Genomic DNA, 20,245 nt, shown 5'->3' on the forward strand with positions numbered 1-20,245 from the left:
AAAGTGGAAATCGCGAAAAAGCATGGGATTCCACCAAGTACGTTGTCGACGTACGTCCGAAATAGGAAGGCCATCGAGGATGCCTATGAAGCCGAAGATTTCGCCAGCAACAGAAAAAGGCTTCGGTTAGCCAAGTATCCGGAAATTGAGACCGCTGTGATCACGTGGGTGAAAGAAATGAGAAGCGCTGACATTCCACTGAGCGGCCCAATTATCATGGCGAAGGCGGCCGATTTCGCCCTGCGCTTGAATGTGGAAGATTTTGTCGCCTCCGAAGGATGGTTTCACCGCTTTAGAGACAGACATAATCTTGTCTTCCGGGTGTTGTCTGGAGAAGCCAAAGAAGTGGATGCAGAAACTTGTGCCACGTGGCGAAGCGGTGCTCTGCAGCAGTACTTAGAAAGCTACTCGCCACATGATATATTCAATGCTGATGAGACGGCTTTGTTTTATAAGCTCCAGCCCGACAGAACAGTAACATTTAAAGGGGACAGCTGCGCTGGCGGCAAGCGAAGCAAAGGGCGGATTACTGTTCTGGTCGCCGCTAATATGACCGGGACGGAGAAGGTCCCTCTTTTTGTTGTCGGCAAGGCACATAAGCCTAGATGTTTCAAGAACATTAGGACGCTGCCGACGGAATACTCCGCCAACAGCAAGGCGTGGATGACGGGCGAATTGTTTAAAAAATGGCTCTTGAAATTCGATCGGAGGATGGAGCTAGGGAAGCGTCAAGTTCTCCTCATTGTGGATAACTGCTCGGCACACAAAGTCGACGCCGAGCTGAAAGCCACAAGGCTCGTCTTTTTGCCCGCCAACACGACTGCGGCCTTGCAGCCGATGGATCAGGGGGTGATCAGAAACATCAAATGTTTCTATAGACAAGCGTCAGCCCGTGACGTCAGTGGAGATGCGGTGGCGCTGGCGACAGCAGTGACTTTCGTGGTGTAGGCAAAAGCGCGGGTCGTCTGCATTGGATGCGCGGCGCTTGCTGTGTTTTCGGGCATAATTCCCAATATTTCTACGAGCTGTGGTGCGGTTTATTGCTCCACGAGGCACAAAAAGCAAAATGGCACTTGCTTTAACATGTTTCTTGCGGTAGAATAAAGATGAGAGCGAAGGGCAGCGGCATTGAGCGCGACAAGTAGACTCTTCGGTGACGGATTGCCTTTGCGGTTAACATATATATGCGTTGCAGTTCTTCACCGAAACTAGATCAGTTCGTTTGCAACCCTTAATTATCATGATTGCTTTTCGGCGACACGACGAATAGCGCAAGAACAAACGCCTGCAGCTCGTGCCCATTTTGATATGTTATTAAGTTGTAAGAAGTTCAGACGCGATATATTCCGTGTGCGTATGATCCCGCAGGGAAGCTGCACTGTGAGTTCTATTCACTTACAGTGCTGCCCGTGCATATGTTCACACAGAAAGGACACAAACGCTGCTGTGAGGGTAATTGCAATTACTTTGAGCGCGGTCACTCCAGTACGATATTGCTGGCTATAACAGGCCCGGACCTGTAAAGTATATAGCTTTTCTCTGTTTGTACTTTCACGAGTTTCAACCAGTCTCTTCATCACCGGTTCTATAGTAAACATAAATGTTATGACCCGGGCAGTCCCGCAGCATTATTTCTCATTTCTAAATTTTATTTTTGGAGGTCATTATAAGATCATGACGAACGAATTAAATATCCACGTACAATCTAGCTCTGATCGAACAGGATATTTAAGTATATATGGTACATGGAGTTCAATGTCCCAAAGAGGAATCGACTATGAGGGGTGCAAAATAAGCAGAATAAGATGATGCGCATTTGAATAAACAATTTCCATGTATATTAAAAAAAGCTCAACAGATCACGCAAATTTCGCTGCAAGCGATTGTGGAGAACGTTTCATCTGCACTCATGCTTCTCTCCTATAGCAAAGAGAACAAAATGAGAGCTTTCGTACTGGCATTCATGTACATATTAACCTGTGAATGACCTTGCTACATCTGTAAATGAGATAGACGTCAACGTCTTTTTTATCGGGCAGGCGAAAACAAGTTGGCAGTGCACTTTGCCAACATGTTAAAAAGATCTAAAAGATTCAGTTCTTATTTTTAGATACGAAATTCTATGATTTGCTAGAAATGTGATTTCTAGTTTACTATATACAGTTGCCGATAATATTGTTCTTTAGAGTGAGTGCTTGAAGCAATTACAGAAAGGCAGTCAATAGATTTGTCATATGAAAAACACACTTCCAGTCATTCATATTGTCGTCCTCCTTGCATGCGCTAGGAATAGGCCTGGGAGTTGAACAGGGTTGACTATTAGTCTTTCTTATACATTGCGCTTTCTCGTTTTTATTTAACTTAATCACTCACGGCCGTCGCCTACGTACCGCAGCCGCGCGCTGTTGAGGCCACGGAGAAGGAAGCCAATGCAGCGCTCTTCGCCAAGTAATTCTAGCTGTAATCGGCTGATAATGTGCGGAAATACTCTCCAGGCATAAACCAAGCTATTTATACGTATAAGCGAAGCTTACATTGCAATATATTCGACCGCGCGAACTGGTTTCGAAGGCAGCGTCGCTTTGCGCAGTGTAGGCATGCCGCGCTTTTGCCTACACCCCATGTCGTTGCCGATCGCAGCGCCACCTTTGTTTACAAACATGACGCTTGTCTATAGGCGCCACATGATCGAGCGCATGACTTTGTGCACTGGAAACCAGAAGACCAGCACCATCACATTGCTCACAGCAATGCACATGTTGGTGCGTGCATGGGAGCAGGTCACGCCGTCCACAATTGCAAACTGCTTCCACCACTGTGGCTTTGCTGCCGGAAGTATGAAAGAAAGTGGCGACGATGGGAGTCCGGAGCCTCTGCCTGCGGCTGTGCGTGCTGTGCTGCAGGACGTCAGTTTTGATGATTACGTTGGAGTAGACAGCGATGCAGCAGTGTGCGGTGCCCTAAGTGATGAGGACATTGTCGCTGAAATTGTTGGGGAGCAGTCTGTCCCAGAAGAGGCAGAAGACGAGGACGACGACGAGGAGCAAGAGCCCGTGCGTCCATCCGCGGCAGAAGTTATGGGAGCGCTGAATGTCGCGCGCCTTTTCTTCAGCTTTGAAGAGGGGGAAGAAGACTCCCTGCGTCGCATTCGCATGCTAGAAGACCGAGTGAGTACGGTAGCCCTCAGAGAGAAGAAGCAGAAGATGATAACAGACTTTTTTGCTAAATAAATGTTTTTCGTGCCCTCCGGGCATCAAACGGCTTCATTTTTGCTCGCTTTCATTAGTTCGAATTTTGGTTAATTCGAACTGGCCTGGCGGCCCCGTGGAATTTGAATTAACGAGCTTTTACTGTAGTCCTTACAGTCTGTGCGGTGGAGTATCCTCATAACATGGTGGGACCGTGCTACTGCGTCACACTGCAAAAAGGGCCTCGCTTCTAATACGCTTCTTTCTAGCTTGAATTTTGTTTTACTCTATCACATTTTCAACCCCGTTGAAGCCTGAACTGATAACTTTCCACAATAGATATTATATGGAGGCTTGGTTGCTGGCAGCAGTGCCGCAGGGAACGCGAATGAGGCCCAAAAAATCGAGAAAACAGTGGCGATGCATCCAAAATATTGCATGCGCATATACGTTAGCTCTATGCAATATGTCGCGGTGCCATGAAGAAGTCCAAATAATCAAAATTGTCCGAAAAATTTGGGGTCTGAATCTTCAGTTGCCGATTATATACTACATTCACTTTTTTTAAGTTTAGTTTCTAAAAATATTTTTACTCGCTGTATTCGCTGGTCATACTCCAGAGGATGATGAAGTGCGACAGACTGCCTAAAGACAACAACGCTGAAGGTGGACATATGAGCTGCCATCAACGCCAGTTGTAAGGACTGCTATCGCTTGTGGATCCTCCCTGTAACATCTCTTAGTGGAGGTGCTGGGTCAGTGCGGGACAATATGTCAGTATTTGTAGCATGCAAGTCACAACTGTCTAGCCATTTGTTACCAGTTATAGAGCTCAAAGAATAAAATTAAGTCCTGGAAGAAAGGAATGCAATGAGACAATGGTATCCTTGGAATTTAGCATCATGGTTGTGAGTTTTCAGAACTCCTACATGCATGTTACAGATCAGGAGGCTGCAACTCCTAGTTCAAGTGCTGTTGGCTAGCGCACACTGTAGTCTCATTACACTTATCACGAGCTAAGGGTTGTAGCTGGGCTAACCAGATTCTTCCACTACACACAAGAACACTGAATATATTTGGAAGCATAGCATGTCACCATCAATGTGAAACCACGCATAAATGGCGCAGAAGTGTCATGTCCTGTTCTTAGTAGTAGTTAAGCTGCAGCATACAGATCAGATCACGTGATGACCAGCACTCACACAACGCAAAGTACAACCAAAAGTTGTAATAAATTTTTAGAACTAACCTACATTTTTGTCTCAAGACTTGATCTTTCAACTTTAGCCATGTTATTTTTTTTAAAACATAATGACTTAATTCTGCATGAACAGCTCTTAATATGGACATTTATGGGTTTAGTAATGCTATGCATGCGGCTCATTCAAAAGAAAAGGCCAAGATGACCTCGGTGTCACTTTTGACTGCACATGGGACATAATATATGTTACTAGAAAATATTTGAGCGACACTAAATCTCCTCATTTAAAGGAGTAAAGACCCCTAATTTTGACGTTTGCGTGTTATCCTTTATAATGCTGTGCAAGACTTTACTGTACATGGATCACCAAGAAAAATTTGCTTACGATTGCTAAATAATTTATAATCAAATTCCTCCTCCTCGCAATGTAATGTTAGCAGCTAACCACACTGATCACGGAACATGCATCAGCAAACATGCTTACACTACAGTATCGCATTAAGCACAATAAAAAATAGAACGTGAAATAGCCAAACTAAAAAAATTGACAAGGAGCCATCAAGATCTCTTCTATAGCAAAGCTTCACAAAGAATGAAAACCATACTGAATGGTACTGTACAGTTGTTCGGTACTCTAAGTAGCACTGCTTTTTTCTCTGCAGTAAATAACATTCATTGTCCTGAACTGCACATTGCTGCACAGGCTCATTAAAAGTTCATCATATGTATTGCCACACAATATTTTGACAGCTTGCTATGCTAGTCTAGGCTTGACATCAGCTAGCAGAGCTCTCCTCTTATATACGAGTAGTGATGAAGACGGCGATGTTTGTAACAAAGCAAAGGTTGTGAAGAAACGGTTTTGCCATCTTCAATTTCCTTGCGGTGAGGTCTGAGTGCATTGCAGCTCAAACAAATGATTAATCCTGTAATTGAACATAACAGATGTGGTTCTTTTAAAAGACCATTCTTTTATTCATGCTAACAATTTATGATTAAGAAAATAGTTTTCGAAGCCCCTCATATGAAATACAAATAGTAGGTGAGCATAAGGCTTCATAGACAAGCTTCTATAATTACTGCAAGTATCCTTATAAGCTACAGTGATTTCCTCTGAAAATGTATAATAAGGCATATTTGCTGCTTCTAATAGCAGTGACAGGAAACTATACAACTGCTTTAATCAGTCCATTAAAGAAGCTTTTTTTAACAGAATGGTTTACACTCTTAGCCACTATCAAGAACAAACAAATCAATAAATGATTCTGTGATACCAGGTTACTTACCTTGGTTGACTGTAAGGATCTTGCAACCTGTACCACCACAGCGCTCCATGAATTTATCTATCGGCAGCTGCGCACACCGGATGTCCTCTGCACGGGCGGTGCTCAGGCTAATATTCTGCACATAAAGCAGCCATTACAGACAAATAAGATATTATGCAACTGCAGTTATCCTAACATTGTAGACCACGAGTCAGACAGCACAGGGCTCGAAACATAAGATGTCTATTCCCAAAGCTGTAAAGGGCACTTTGAACTGCGGCACGCCTTCCAGTGGACCACAAGAAAAATGCATTGTATTAAAGCACATGCATAGTGCTCGCATGCTCACTACTGAGCACATTTTTGTACACCATAACTGTTGGTGACACCTGGCAAAATCCAGTGACTGACCCAAAAGCCTGAGTACTGGCCTGACTGAGGACAACAGTGCTATGAGAAGACACCTCCACTGTCAGCGAACATGAAAGTGTCAGGTAGCCAGTGTGAATGATGCGAAGGGGCATGCGTTATCATTGTGGCTCAAAGCGCATGACTGATTTGTGTTGATGCAATGAATTCACTTGCACCAACAGCAAGTAAAGTTTTGATTTCACAATTATTTGCATGTTGTTTAATGACAGTTGAACCCTGCAAACAATAAAAACAGAAAGTGCAAATTTCTCGATGCAACAAAACATTTTAGAGGCCCCAGTCAGCATTCATAAGGTTCAATACATTTGGTTTCTTACAACAATAAAATGCTGTCAGACATCCATCTCTCACCAATGAAGATGCTTAAGCCATAACAGGGAAACAAAGCATTGACGCACATCTCCCATCTTTAACATTTTAAATCCTTCCATGCTGCCAACAAGCGCATTTATGAGCATGGCCATCTTTGCTTACAAGTTGATGATGATGACAGTGAACAATGTTGTTTAAAAAGGTTATTTTTGGCAGGTTTCAATTTGCTAGCAACCATTGGACCCTCGTTAATTCAGAAACATGGATGTCGTACTGTCAGCGCGGTCCCAGCCAACACCAATGTAAGGCTACTGAGTCGGAAGGGCACTACGGGTCTCGCACTGGTTAGGCCACGTCCAGGTAAAATTGGTACTGTAAGCAATCGTCAAAATATCGCTCTGCAAACCTGAACAACCTGAAATAGATGTTGCGCAGTCAGCCACGCACCTCTGAAGTGTGCACAGGAAAGCGTGATGAAACACGCATGACTTTGTCTCCGATTATAGGCTGCCTACTAATTTTGGTTTCGCTTTAATAAGCTTCGCGCCATCTGCGCCAGCCCAAGGCAACAGCAGCCATCAGCCACACATCAGCCAGTTAATCGATTGCAGTTGCACGGCATTTCGGATGATCATTGGCAGTGGCAGGCATTGTCTGCGATTCCATCTGCATAGTTCTCTGAAAATCCACTGCTCCGAAAATGTGCACTCAAGTGCTGTTCAGTGTGTCGTGCGGTGAAGCCTCATGTGCAACGCAGGCTGCCTATCAGGAGGCACCATTGCTACTGCATCGGAGGCCTTCACCATTTTCGAGCTTCTGCTTTGATACACCCTTCAGTGTGCGTGCAATAGAACATTGATGAGAATGTGAAAAACAGTCATTGTCACACTATTCTAGCCTAGAAAGCAAGCAACCATTGCCCAATGTTTTGCTGAATAAATTTATCATAACTCAGTTTTTTTCAAGGCCATTTACAGTTCAAAATTCGGATAATTGCAACTTTTTCCCGGTCCCATGCAGTTCGAATTAATGAGCTTGTGCTGTAAGCACTGACACTGAAATGCAAGCAGGCATGTTTGCATTTAACTTCCATCAAAATATGACCACTATGGCCAAGATTAAGTTTCATGGCATTGGGCTCAGCAGCCAAGCACCATACCCACTGAGCCAAATATGGGGCTTTGCAAAAGTGAACAATAATGCCACTACTACAAACAGCCCAGTTTCACTCATTTTTGCTCAACCTACTACAGCAGAACAAAAGTGGCATCACAAATACCTTATGCACGGTTTCATCAACAAGGCCACCAATAATGTAAACTGTGTCAGATTCCAGAGGTGTAGTGGGTAGGACATCTGGAGCATCTGGACTCAAGTAAATCAGAGACTCCTTGGGGAACAGCTTGGCATGACTCTCAGCAGTCATTTCCACCTTGAAAGAAAGAAATCAAATTCAAATATTCATGTAAAATTTCATGGAAAGGTTAGTGCAATGTGCACGGAATGAACAACTCAATAAGCAGCTGAACCATTTTTGAGAATTCCAAAATAGTGAAGGATTCATACCTATGGAGTAGATAAAGCATGCCAGGCATTTTTGTGTTAAGCATTTAAAATGGCGCCGCATTTGCCGAATAACGTTTAGACTTCTCCTCACAGAGTTAAAAAAATTATGGAAAAGCTGTCATGAACGGTAAGATTTCAAATTTCTGTTGCCTTCACATACACACTGCCATGTGCCATTGGATGCTGCCAAAAAATACCCTATGGGCATTGCCTTTAGTGACATCAGTTTTCTTCTCTGAAAGCAAATGTTTCCGAGTTGGAAATTGCTGCCACTGCGAATGACATCATCACGCACCTACACCTGGCCCTGTGTAGTAGTGCGAAGAAGTCTGAAATCCACTGCAATTTGAATTGGCGACTGCATCACAATTTTAAAAGCTAGCACAGCAAGACTCGCTGAACCAGAAAGTTACACGCATTCTGCCCTTCTAAACTCGTGGAATTCTAAAAGCCACTTCAGTTGCCTTTGAGACCATTTGCTCTAAGTGTACTCTAATATACAAGTAGTACCATTTAAGCCTGTGGTGTGCCGAACAGTATTACCTTAAAGTCCCCATTTGCAATGAAAGATAGTTAACTCAAACCTTGATCATTCGAATTTTCGGATAACTCGAACTGAAATACTTTGTCCACCCAAGCTCCATAGAAGTCTGTTTAAAAAGGCCCGTTAATTGGAACGCAAGTCGGTTCTGCCGCGGATAATCATGAGTAACTCAAACTACATGCCGCCGCACCTGACTGGTGCCCGGCATACAGCCAAAAAAGTGCACCAGCAATAGGGCGACATAGCTACAAGGCTGTGTGCCTCCAAAATGACAAGAGAAGATGAAACCACGTAAAACCATTGAAGAATGGGCAAAGCCAAACCGGCAGTATGACCGACGAGGCGGTCACTGGCCCTGCAGGGCAGGGGTTGGTGACCAGGACGGTAGCCGCCTCCTCTCCGTCACCTCCGAGACTTGCAACTAAATACATCTTAATTTGACCCTCGTCAATATGAAAATACTACAGATAAGTCTCACTGTCAGTGCAGTCCCAGCCAAGGCCCATGTAAGACTATGCCAACGAACAGGTGCCACAGGTCTTGCATCATTTAGGATGCATCTAGGTACAAACGGCACTGTGACCAATCATCAAAATAGTCACTCCTCAAACCTGGACTGCATGCTGCTGAGTTGACCACACGCTTCTGACATGCGTACCATGGCAAGCGCGATGAAACATGGATCGCCTCATCTCTGATATACGCCGATTACTTAGTTTCAGTTCCACTTTTATGAGCTTTGAGCCGTTCACGCCAGCCCATTGCAGATGGCGGCTATATCGGCCCCACATCACCTAGCTAACCGGTCACAAGTGGACGGCATTTAAAATGATCATTGGCGGTACTGGACGTTTTCTGTGCTTCCCACTGCACCAAAAATGTTTGCTCATCAAGTACCGTTTCGTGTGTCATGTGGTGAAGCCTCACACGAGATGCAGGGAGTGCACCATCGCTACCATCATTTGATGCTACCACGTCTCACCGTGAAGAATGCTGGGGAGAGGCCCTTGCCATTTTGGAGCAGTTCTGCTTTGACGCTCTCAACAGTGTGCATGCAATAGAACATGGCTGGGAATTGGAAAAAACACCCGACTGTCGTGCTGTTCTCATCTAAAAGGCAGGTGATCACGGCCAATTTTTCACCAAATAAATTTACCATAATGCAGGTCGTTCTTGTCCATTTTTTCGGGGCTACATTTGAATCTTTTTCCAGTCCCGCGAGGTTCAAACTAACTCGCTTTTACTATGTTAGAATAGGATTCATCTCTGTTTCAGTCTCTGTACATCCTCTTTGCTATGTCTCGTCTCAAGACTTCTATCTAGCTAAATTTTATACACCCCTTTCCATTTTGGTGATAGCATGCTTGTCCGTTAAGAGATACCGAGGACAAGTAGTAGTTGACCTGTATTGACAAGGCACTGTGCTGTAATCACAAGACCACTCTCACTGAAAACAGAGTTCTTATACAACAGAAGAGCCCCCAAAACAAAATACATGCACTACCACCCCTGGTCAATATCAAAATTAAAACGTGCATCAACCCCGATTATTTTGGCACGAATCCCAGCGGCTATGCTGCGCTACCAAGCGCATCAGAACGGTCACAATTCATACCTTACCCTATGCTGCGCTTGACTAGACTGACAGGAAGGTTTTTAAAACCCAATTTTTAGTCAATAAATGCATTTTCTGCTGCCACACAAACATCAACAATGCTTAAAAGAGACAGAAAATAAATTCAACAGATCTGCCCTTGTGCCTCTTTAATGTTTTATTGTCCCTTGCACCACTGTGTTGATAATAAATACAAAGCACACTCTGGAGTTCCAACACTTCCCTTATGTTGTGCAAAAGAAATAGAAAGGTTTGCTGTACTTAGCATTAGTGCACAATGGGCATTTATTTACTGGCACATGTATCACAAGGATTTTTTTCTAGACATTTTGCCAGAGGAGTTTAACCATTGAAGACTGCTCTATATTTATTTTGGCCACAGCTGTAGAGTATGCATCAGACCTGTGTAGAGCACTCAAGCCGTGTGCAATACAACTGGAAATAAAACAAAGTTAGCATGCTTGCCTCCTGGCTTGAAGGTCTACATGGCTCTGCTTATATGCAAGTTTCACCTTTATAACCTAGCAGCTGTCACAAGGCATCTATTATGTGCATCTTTCATCCTTGCTTACTTGTTTGGTTTTCTTGGTTTGGTTTATGGGTTTTAACGTCCCAAAGCGACCTAGCCTATGAGGGACACCTAAAGTGGAGGGCTCCAGAAAGTTCAGCACCTGAAGTTCTTTCTCTTTCATAGGCGTTAGTATATGTTTATATTTGAGTTGATGATTTTGTGTGTTTTGTGTGTTCTGCCAAGTTCAAATTTTCGTATGCTGGTACATGCCTTGCAATCTAGATGTCAGTTTGAGATCTGAACTTTAGGTTTTAGCATATTAGTTAGATTTTTTTTTCTGAACAGGCGGCAATGCATATGAGGTTTCTATCTGAAGCACGGCGGCGGCTCAATGGAGAAAAATGCCACTGAGCTCACGTCAGGATATGCAAGGAAACTTGATGTCAATCACGTGATTCAACTGCTTCACCTGCAAACGTTTTTGATCAGGCTATAGCAGCAAAGAGTCTAACCCCCGTCCTTGGGATTATAAGCTGAATGTCTTAACCACAGAGCCACAGTGGCACACTTGTACTGCCTTGTACATTAATATTTGAAATTATTGAAAAATATTCAAAACTTTTCAAACAAATCTTCCATCCACAGTTATGTCACCTTCCCTCCACTCCACAGCCAGCCAAGGAAAAAGTCCGTGCCACTGCCTGAAAACCAGTCATGCCCCCAAGCACCTTCTTTTCCCACTTCACATACCAACGTCCTTGCAATTTTCCTTGCAATCAGAGAGCGTGCCAATGATGGCACACGAATGACGCGACACTGCAATGCAGCAATAACATCACTGCAGGGTGTGAGAATGTGCATACTTAAAAATTATTTGTAAATTATTGCCTCACTTTAAAAGAATTGTATGAGGCACAAACACTCAAATGCCTTTACAGTACAGGATCTATGCATGCCATCAATTCATGCACCCTTTAGTGCTGTACGTAACGCTAACTGCCTATCACTGCCCATTCTTTTGCGCACATTTCACATGTGCCTCCGTGCAAATGAAGCAAGTCATTATATGACTTCATGCCACACTGTTTTGCTGATATTAGTACAAACACTAGAGAGTTCCCATTGCAGGCACATTATTTTGATGAACACAGCTACACACGAACAACTGAAACAAAAAAAGTGAACTCACCAAATATCTTTCAAACCCCTGATGCTTTTCAATACACAACTGATAGAGTCTGCAACATGGTGAGAAATTGGTAAAGTACAGCCGCAGTGGACTGTTGCTATGGCGGTTAGAACCATACAGCCTCCGCAGCTGTGAAGACAGCTTGTTTAGCTCCTGCAAAAAATGCCATTTTAAGTAAAAAAAAAAAAAGGGAACACTCCAAAATATATACCAAGGAGTACACAAAAGATTTCATTCCTTATTCCTGCCTCATAAAAGCAGAATAAATTGGTACACATGGCAAAAACTGCAACTTTTCCCAAACAAAACCGGTTGGTTGGTTGGTTCGTGGGGTTTTACGTCCCAAAGCGGCTCAGGCTATGAGAAGCGCCGTAGCGGAGGGCTCCGGAAATTTCGACTACCTGGGGTTCTTTAACGTGCACTGATATCGCACAGCACACGGGCGCCTTGCTTTTCACCTCCATCGAAAAGCGGCCGCCACGGCCGGGATTCGACCCCGCATCCTTGAGCACAGCAGTCAAGTGCCCTAACCAGAGCACCATTATGGCTGGACTCAAGCAAAGCTATGTAGTGCACAGAGCACAACATTACTGCGGCCGATGAAGACACATATAATGTGTACAATAAAAAAACAGACCAAAAAAAAAAAGACTAAAGAAAAAGAAAAAAAAAAACGGTGAAGGATAGCATAGAGTAGCAGAGGCAGAGTAAAAGGCAATTTGACGTCTTAGTAGAGGTCTCTTTGTCAAGTGAGCAAATAAATGCATGTCAGTTGCAGGCAGGACTGGTTAGTGCACTGCTCCTAATTGCCTTTCACTGCACAGAGAGGGCAAAGAGAGATTTACTATAAAATAAACAATCAAACAGCATAGAACATAATACTAAACAAGCAAATAAAAAATCATTACATGTTGTCCCCCCCTCCTCCTTCCCCCTCAGCAATGTCCTGAGATTTAGATCAGTTAATAACAGGGATGAACTATACACACTGCCGAACACAGCAAAGCAAAAAAGTAGACAAAACATATCAAAGTGAAATACCATTCCTAAATTATGCCACACACAGTGTTTAAGGCATGGTTCTTCAGCAATTACAGAAATCAGAATCAAATTCGCCACGCTCTATTTGCCAATTAATATAAAGCCACTACCCAACCTCACAAATATGTGCTGGTAACAAAAGGCACCAATGTTCACCTACCTAAGTTCAATAGCAGTTCAAGCATGTAAGCTCCAATCATAAACTAGATGGTTAAGGGGAGATGCTCCTCGAAAACATTTTTTTCTTAATATTGATGCTAGGTGAATGAAAATTGCACCACTTATAGAGATTGATGTCCTCTTTCTAAATATGCTTTTAGTTTTAAAATAGCTTAATGTTTTTATATTCTAAATGCCATGCATAAGTGAAAAACAATGCATGTTTGTGCAGCTGCTGTACACAGCAGCAAGCATGGTAGGGCAGAGCCAACTAGTTCTTCTTGTCCCCAACACTCCACTGAGTGCAAATAAGCAACATAGCAACAATCCCTTGGCATGCAATGTTTTGAGACAATTTTATATCTGGTGCCTTGTTTTTAGTGGCTAGCACCAGATAATTTTTTTAATTTGCATGCCCAAAAATACTGCTGATTGCATTTAAACCTAGATACTTGCATTCTACACATCCTAAAGATTATGCATGCCAAATTTGGTGTTGATTGAACTAAAATAACGACATAAAATATTGTGCACAAAACTCATATTCGGCCCAAAATATGAATTCGAGAAAAATGCGATTTAAAGATACAAAAGCTGTTTATTGCTGTTGTAGCAGCACTATCTACATGAAAATTGCACACAATGCAGGCCAGGGTATTATGATACAGTGCACAGTTTTAGAATTCACCAGCATCATATGTTGCTCCCACAGTGACATTGTGAGCAGCATTCTCAAGGCGTGCTTTCTTGGCTATTTAGTGATGCTGAGACCTTGCTTCTGTCAGCCACTGCTTTGTAACCACAAGGTGCACATTTTTTGTTATGGCATTAAACTCCTTATGGTGCACTTGTTTCGGCAAACCAAGAACCACACAAAATCGGGAAAGTTGATTGTATCCAGCACCAATAACGAGCGCCGCAACCCCTGCATTGACGTTCACGGCAAAAATCTCCCTCGGGCTGGCTGAAGGGCGTCGTCCACCGGAGCTGCACACCGCGCACGACTACGACACAACGGACGTGGCACACGCTACACTGCTGCAACGCAGCTCTAGAAACGACGAGAGTCCTTTTCACTTCTTGACCAACTCGCGAACGGAAAGTTAGCAGCGTCCGCGCTCCCGACATGCTGCTCGCTCGCCAGTGCGTTCGCGGCACCGATCTCGCCGATAAAGGCACTCGCCGTACTAGGTCTCCTCAACGCTCGAAGATCCTTATCTTCTTATCCAATGCACTGACGAAATCGTCTAAGCTGTCACTGAAACTTCAGTGCCCAGCCGGCTTCGAGCTGTCAAAAGTGTCGCCTCCGTCGAGGTTAGGCCTAGCTTCCGCGGACGTCTCCACTGCACGCCGTTTCACTTTGCCGGTGACTTCCCTTGAACGCGTGGTTTGATCGGTACTTTCGACACCGAAAGTCACGTTTCTTCTCGGATTCTATCGCAGCGACGAGCACGAAGATGCATGAAATTTTGAAAACACGCCGAAAGAAAACTAGCGGGCCAGCGTGACAGCGAGCTACGCGTCGCATGAAGAGCAGACGAGCTATGGCCGCTTCCCACACTGACAGCCAATGGCGTGGTCGAAATCGCACCACGTGATTTAAATGGCCAGTGAAAATGCTAGGTTTGGGCGGCGAAACTTTTTTTTTTATTACTTGCTGGGGGTTTGTGAAGCGGCAAAGCCAGCTTTAGGGAGAAAAAGCGTAGGCCTGCCGCCTTGCAAAATTTCAGTGGCGTGCGACGCCGCGATTTGACGCGTCACGCGCTTGAACATGGGTCGTATCTGCCCCTTCTTTAGCCACCTTGCATGCTTTAACAGACTTTTTAAATGATTTCGCGACTGTTTTCGGCTCTGATTTTTTTATATATTAAAGAGGAAGGATCAGTGTTGCTGAAACAGTCAAAATCACAAAAGTGACTTTTTTACTGAAAATCGCCGTTTTTCGAGGAGCGTCTCCCCTTAAAGAAAAATACCATACAGACATCCACCTGGAAATTAACATTTAATCAGGGTTCAAACACCTTTTTACAGCTGCTCCTGAAGATGAGCTCTCAACTAAAAGGCATTCATTTATACTACTATACCCTTAATTTGTAACCAAAACGACAGCCCAGGTGACTTCATACAGTTCTTTTTCAACTGGGGTGCAACATACAAATCAAAGGTGGTCATCACAGTGTAGAATGTACTACTCAAACATTGTCACCAGTGTGGATTAGGGACCACTTGGCAACTGTTGCTGGCACATGTATCAGGTTGGGGGAAAGCAAGCTTTGCACATGTGCACATGTCTAGGTTTTGCTGCATGATGCATGTTAGGTGCTATGCTGTCTACATCTTGTCTCCTGTTACACTATGATTGAAGGAATAAAGCCCTGCTAAAAGGAAGAAAATAATCACCAAAACACTCAATTAGGAAAACACTGATATGAACACTAGTAGTGGCTTGAGTGAAAGCACTTTGTTGCAAAATAATGTACAAAATACTACATTCCTGGACTGCTGTAAGGGATTGAAAATTATTCTCTCCCCCTCTTTCCACAGTGTGCAGCTAGGACCAAGGAACATTTTCGTAAGAGGTAGCCTTACGGGTGGGCTAAAGATTCTACAACCACAGCCTAAAATGCTAACTTCGTATGGCCTGCACAGGAGACAAACAATCCTAGCCAAGTAAAATAGCACTCTTGCAGAAACTCTTGTACAGTAGCCATGAATCTACAGTCAAACCCACTTATAACAATACTGCTTGGAACAACATATCGGATATAGCAATGGACTACCGCATCACCGTCAGCTTTTGCATGTTTTCTATGGCAAAATAAACTGCTTGTAACAAAGCTGTCAAAGCGCATTATCGCTTACAGCAATTAATTCTATTCACTAAGTGTAACCCTAAAGGAGAGAAAAAAAAACACAGAAATGCTATATAATCCCGCACCCCAAATCACGCTTGCAATGCCCCAGCTGGTTCATGAAAAGCCAGCAGAGCAGGCCGAAGGATCAACCCAGTGCTGTGAAAGTGAAAACCACATGAGGCCACGCGCACAGATACCGCATACACCGGAGCACAGGGTACACCAACAACGGTGGTGCAGGGAAAAGAAAAGGCCGACTTTCTGAAATCTCCTTCAGTGGAGCAGTCCATTATTTAAGTTTCCGAGGATACGCCTCTCGTAGAAAATGCGCCGGTGTGCCGGTGCTGATGCATTACTGCATAGGCCACATGCACCATACGTAACCGTGTCAATCACTAGCGAGGTTTACATGAACTGTACAAAAGTAGAGTCAGGTCCTCTTTTAGAGAGCAAGGGTGAAAACAGAGGAAGAGAGCAGAGGACCAGCCACACATTTGGTTTTCAAAGCAAGCTCGTTGTCTCAAATAATCAACTCGACCTGCATTCCGTTGAGTTCATGCATACAGACAAGGCTACTGAGATGGATACGTCCAGCAAACAGCTTTCATTTTCCTTTCCACCGTCCCTGTTCCCCTCGGCCCTGTATTAGCTTATTGAATTTCCTGTCAAGAATTGTTTCTGGAAAGTGGGCTTCATTCGGAAAGCTGGTGGCACGAAGGTCCGCAAAGCTGCCATCGATGTAATGATGATGGCGGCGGCTCGAGACTTAGATTTTTGCACACTGACAACGCAAGATTTTACCCACGAGGCAATCATCAAAGCTATTAACCACACTGATGATGCTGTTGAATTGAAACCTATGCAAAAGAGACCTTACAAATGGTAAGTCACTTTGTGATCTTCGCAAAGGTCCACGACCCGAGTATGTGCTGTAATTAAGTACCCGTAGAGAGATGTGAACGAAATAAGCCATGAACAAGCAAACTTGGTTGATGCAAAATTTTTCCTTCAGAGAAATCGACATAATAAGCTACTTTCCTGTCTTTAAATGCCCTGAAGTTACGTAGTTTTTTTTTTTTTGCATAACCTAGTTACGACAATTATCCGTTATGATAATATTTCTTTGAAACTTCAATACTGTAATAAGTGGGTTCAACTGCATTTTCAAAAAAAGTTTCTATTGAAATATGTAACTAGTGAGTAACACTTTCAAAATTAATGTTACAATCATGGCATTACCAGCCTGGCACATCAGAAGTTCTAGCGACAAGAATGTGCACACACCTTATCAGTCATGTGATCTGTATGTCCCATATCAATGCAGACACAAGGGGCTTGAACTTCATAGCCTGGTGAAGAACTGGGACTAAGTTCCTGCTCCTGAAGTTGTCCGTCAGACTTCTGCTCTTTCATCTCTAGAAAGATTTAACAAAAATTAGTTTAAAAAATATACTGCATAGAACAAAACGTTCCCCATACCTCGATGCCTCAAAAAAACAATCGCAGGAGGTTTATAATCCTTCCTTTTCAAGACACCTAGCATTAATTACAGAGTAAATGGCTCTAAACACTACCCTGCAGATAAACCATATTCAGACAGTAGTTTCACATTCTCTATACATGAAATATAGCCTAATCTTAGTCAACCAATACACATTGAAATTTTTATGTCAGCCTTGAAGGATTACACTGCCAGCCAAGAGCCACGCCCCCCAAAAATGACATGCACGACACAAACTATTACATTCATGCACACAAGTGGTTAGCAGATCACGAGAATTGTGCCAACCCCGCTTCCGAGGATGAGCATGTTCCTTGATGCCACGTTGTCAGAGAAACAGAGTATCTTTATTAAGATTACTTCAACAAGTCCACAATGAAAAAAAGATACAAAAAGGTCAATAAGCCCACATCCACACTTGGCTCAGACAAATGCAGAAGTCTGGGTAAGGTGGGTTTACATGGAAGAGAAAGATACAAGGTTCTCAATGCGGATTTTCAGAAAATAGCTAGAAGAGATAAGAATGCCTTCCTGAACAAACAGTGCCAAGCAGTTGAGGACAACAGCCAATTGAGGAACACAAGAGCTCTGTATAAGAATCAAAGGAAGCTTCTGTGCTAAGCTGGGCATGATAAAGGACAAACAAGGCAGGGACCTCACTGAAGCCTCAAGATAAAGAGGTGGCAGGAATACACAGAAAAACTGTACAAGAAGGACCCGGATGTGCAAACCCAACATAAGACAGTTGTGATTATTGATCTCGAGCCGGGCATCCTGAAAAGTGAAGTTGAATGGGCCTTAGCTAGCCTTGCTAAGAACAAAGCTAGCGGAATTGATGGCATTCCAGCTGAGTTGCTTCAAAACCTCAACCATGACGACGCTGTTAACGTTCTGTATACATTATGTCAGCAAATTTGGACAACCCTGCAGTGGCCACAGGATTTGGAGGAGGTCAGTTAACATCCCCATTCCAAAGAAAGGCAGTGCCAAAGATTGTTCCAACTACCACACGATCGAGTTTATTTCGCATGCTAGCAAGGTGATGTTGAAAATCCTCCTAGGCAGGCTGCAGCAGTATGTGGCTCGCGAGCTTCCGGACGTGCAAGCTGGGTTTCGCAAGGGCAGAGGAACTAGAGACCAGATTACCAACCTTCGCTGGATCATGGAAAAAGCAAGAGAGTTCCAGAAACCCATCTACTTCTGCTTTATAGATTATGCGAAAACGTTTGACTGCATAGATCACAGCAGGTTGTGGCAAGCTCTCCAAGAAATGGGAGTTCCAATTCACTTCATCTGTCTCCTCAGGAACCTGTATGAAGGGCAAGAGGCTACAGTCAGAACTGGGCATGGTCTTACTGATTGGTTTCCGATTGAGAAAGGAGTGAGACAAGGCTGCATACTGTCGCCCTGCCTATTTAATCTATATGCCGAGTGCATCATGAGGAAGGCCAGTCTGGACGAGTCTTCAGCTGGAGTGAAGATTGCTGGGAAACGTATCAACAACCTTAGATATGCGGATGATACCACTTTAATGGCAGAAAGTGAAGTGGAACTCAAGAGACTTCTGATGCGCATACAAGAAGAGTGAGAAGTTTGGGCTTAAACTGAACATTAAAAAGACAAAGATCATGGCATCTTGCCCCATCAAGTCCTGGAGCATCAAGGGACAAGAAGTGGAAGCTGTGACAAATTTTCTCTTCTTGGGCTCCAAGATTACCCCGGAAGGAGACTGCACCCATAAAATTAGGAGACGCCTGCTTCTGGAAAAGAGAGCCTTGGCTAGCCTTGACCACCTAGTAAAGAGCAGAGACATTACACTGCCAACCAAGATCCGTATAACTCGTGCTATGGTCTTTCCAGTTGTGATGTATGGATGCGAGAGTTGGACTGTGAAGAAGGCTGACCGCCGAAGAATTGACATGTTTGAATTGTGGTGCTGGCAGAGACTCTTGAGAGTTACTTGGACTGCCAGAAGATCAAATCAGTCGATATTGTCGACCATAAACCCTGACTGCTCATTGGAGGGTCAAATTCTAAATTTAAAGCTCAGCTACTTTGGTCATCTGATGAGAAGAGAGGAATCGCTGGAGAAAGATTTGATGTTGGGAAAGGTTGAGGGTCACCGGAGAAGGGGTAGGCAGCGAACGCGATGGTTAGATGGCATCCTCGAGGCGCTGCAGATGAAGTTACGAGATGTTAGGAAGATAGTGAGAGACCAGAAAGCGTGGCGTGATATGGTCCATAGGGTCACGAAGAGTCAGACACGACTGAACTGAACTGAACGCTGTGCACAAACGTAAGCATGGATTTGATATGACACAGCTACAAGCTAGAAAAAACTTAGCCGCAAATGTTGCACCATTGGCCAGTAAGCTACCCATGAGATTATTTATATATATATATATATATATATATATATATATAAGCTTTATAAGCTTTAGGAAAGTCTGCTAGCAAAAGTAAAAAGCACAAGAAAACATCAGTTCTACCAAATTTCACCACAGTGCCACGTTTATAAGGTTTCACATAACTGAAAGAATGTAGGCCCAGCTTGCCAACAATGACTCTGTTTACATTACCCCTTTCAGACAGTTTTGCATCTGCAGAACCCCTCCCCCTCAACGCCCACTAACACAAATGAAAGACATGCCTGTAAGAAAAAATAAAAGCAGTATACCATGATACAGGTCACTAAGTCAACACCTAAAAAAAAAGCTGAAATGTATCTCTGCATCATGTGGCATCATGAATACACAAAAAGCAGTCTGTTGCCTTAATCACAGCCTAGGCAAGCAGTATATCAGTATCAGCATTGCAGTACCTCTAGAAACTGCAAATGTCCTCCTTGTGAGATGCCTGTTTCAAA

General features: G+C 43.6%; 1 protein-coding gene across 4 annotated transcripts in view; it reads right to left on the minus strand.

The window, feature by feature from the left end:
- Window positions 1–20,245, minus strand: part of LOC146201932 (tRNA methyltransferase 10 homolog B-like) — a 61,811-nt gene that overhangs the window by 24,611 nt on the left and 16,955 nt on the right. For all 4 annotated transcript variants that reach the window (XM_084587856.1, XM_084587855.1, XM_084587857.1 and 1 more), the window contains 4 exons: window positions 17,163–17,293; window positions 11,824–11,976; window positions 7,678–7,830; window positions 5,676–5,790 (listed from right to left, as the gene is read on the minus strand). In XM_084587856.1, coding sequence (XP_084443982.1) covers window positions 5,676–5,790; window positions 7,678–7,830; window positions 11,824–11,976; window positions 17,163–17,293 — 552 coding nt within the window. The remainder of the gene's footprint in view (window positions 1–5,675; window positions 5,791–7,677; window positions 7,831–11,823; window positions 11,977–17,162; window positions 17,294–20,245) is intronic.

Source organism: Amblyomma maculatum, chromosome 1 (genome assembly GCF_055883805.1).
Source record: "Amblyomma maculatum isolate TAMU_Amacu chromosome 1, ASM5588380v1, whole genome shotgun sequence".
NCBI lineage: Eukaryota > Metazoa > Arthropoda > Arachnida > Ixodida > Ixodidae > Amblyomma > Amblyomma maculatum.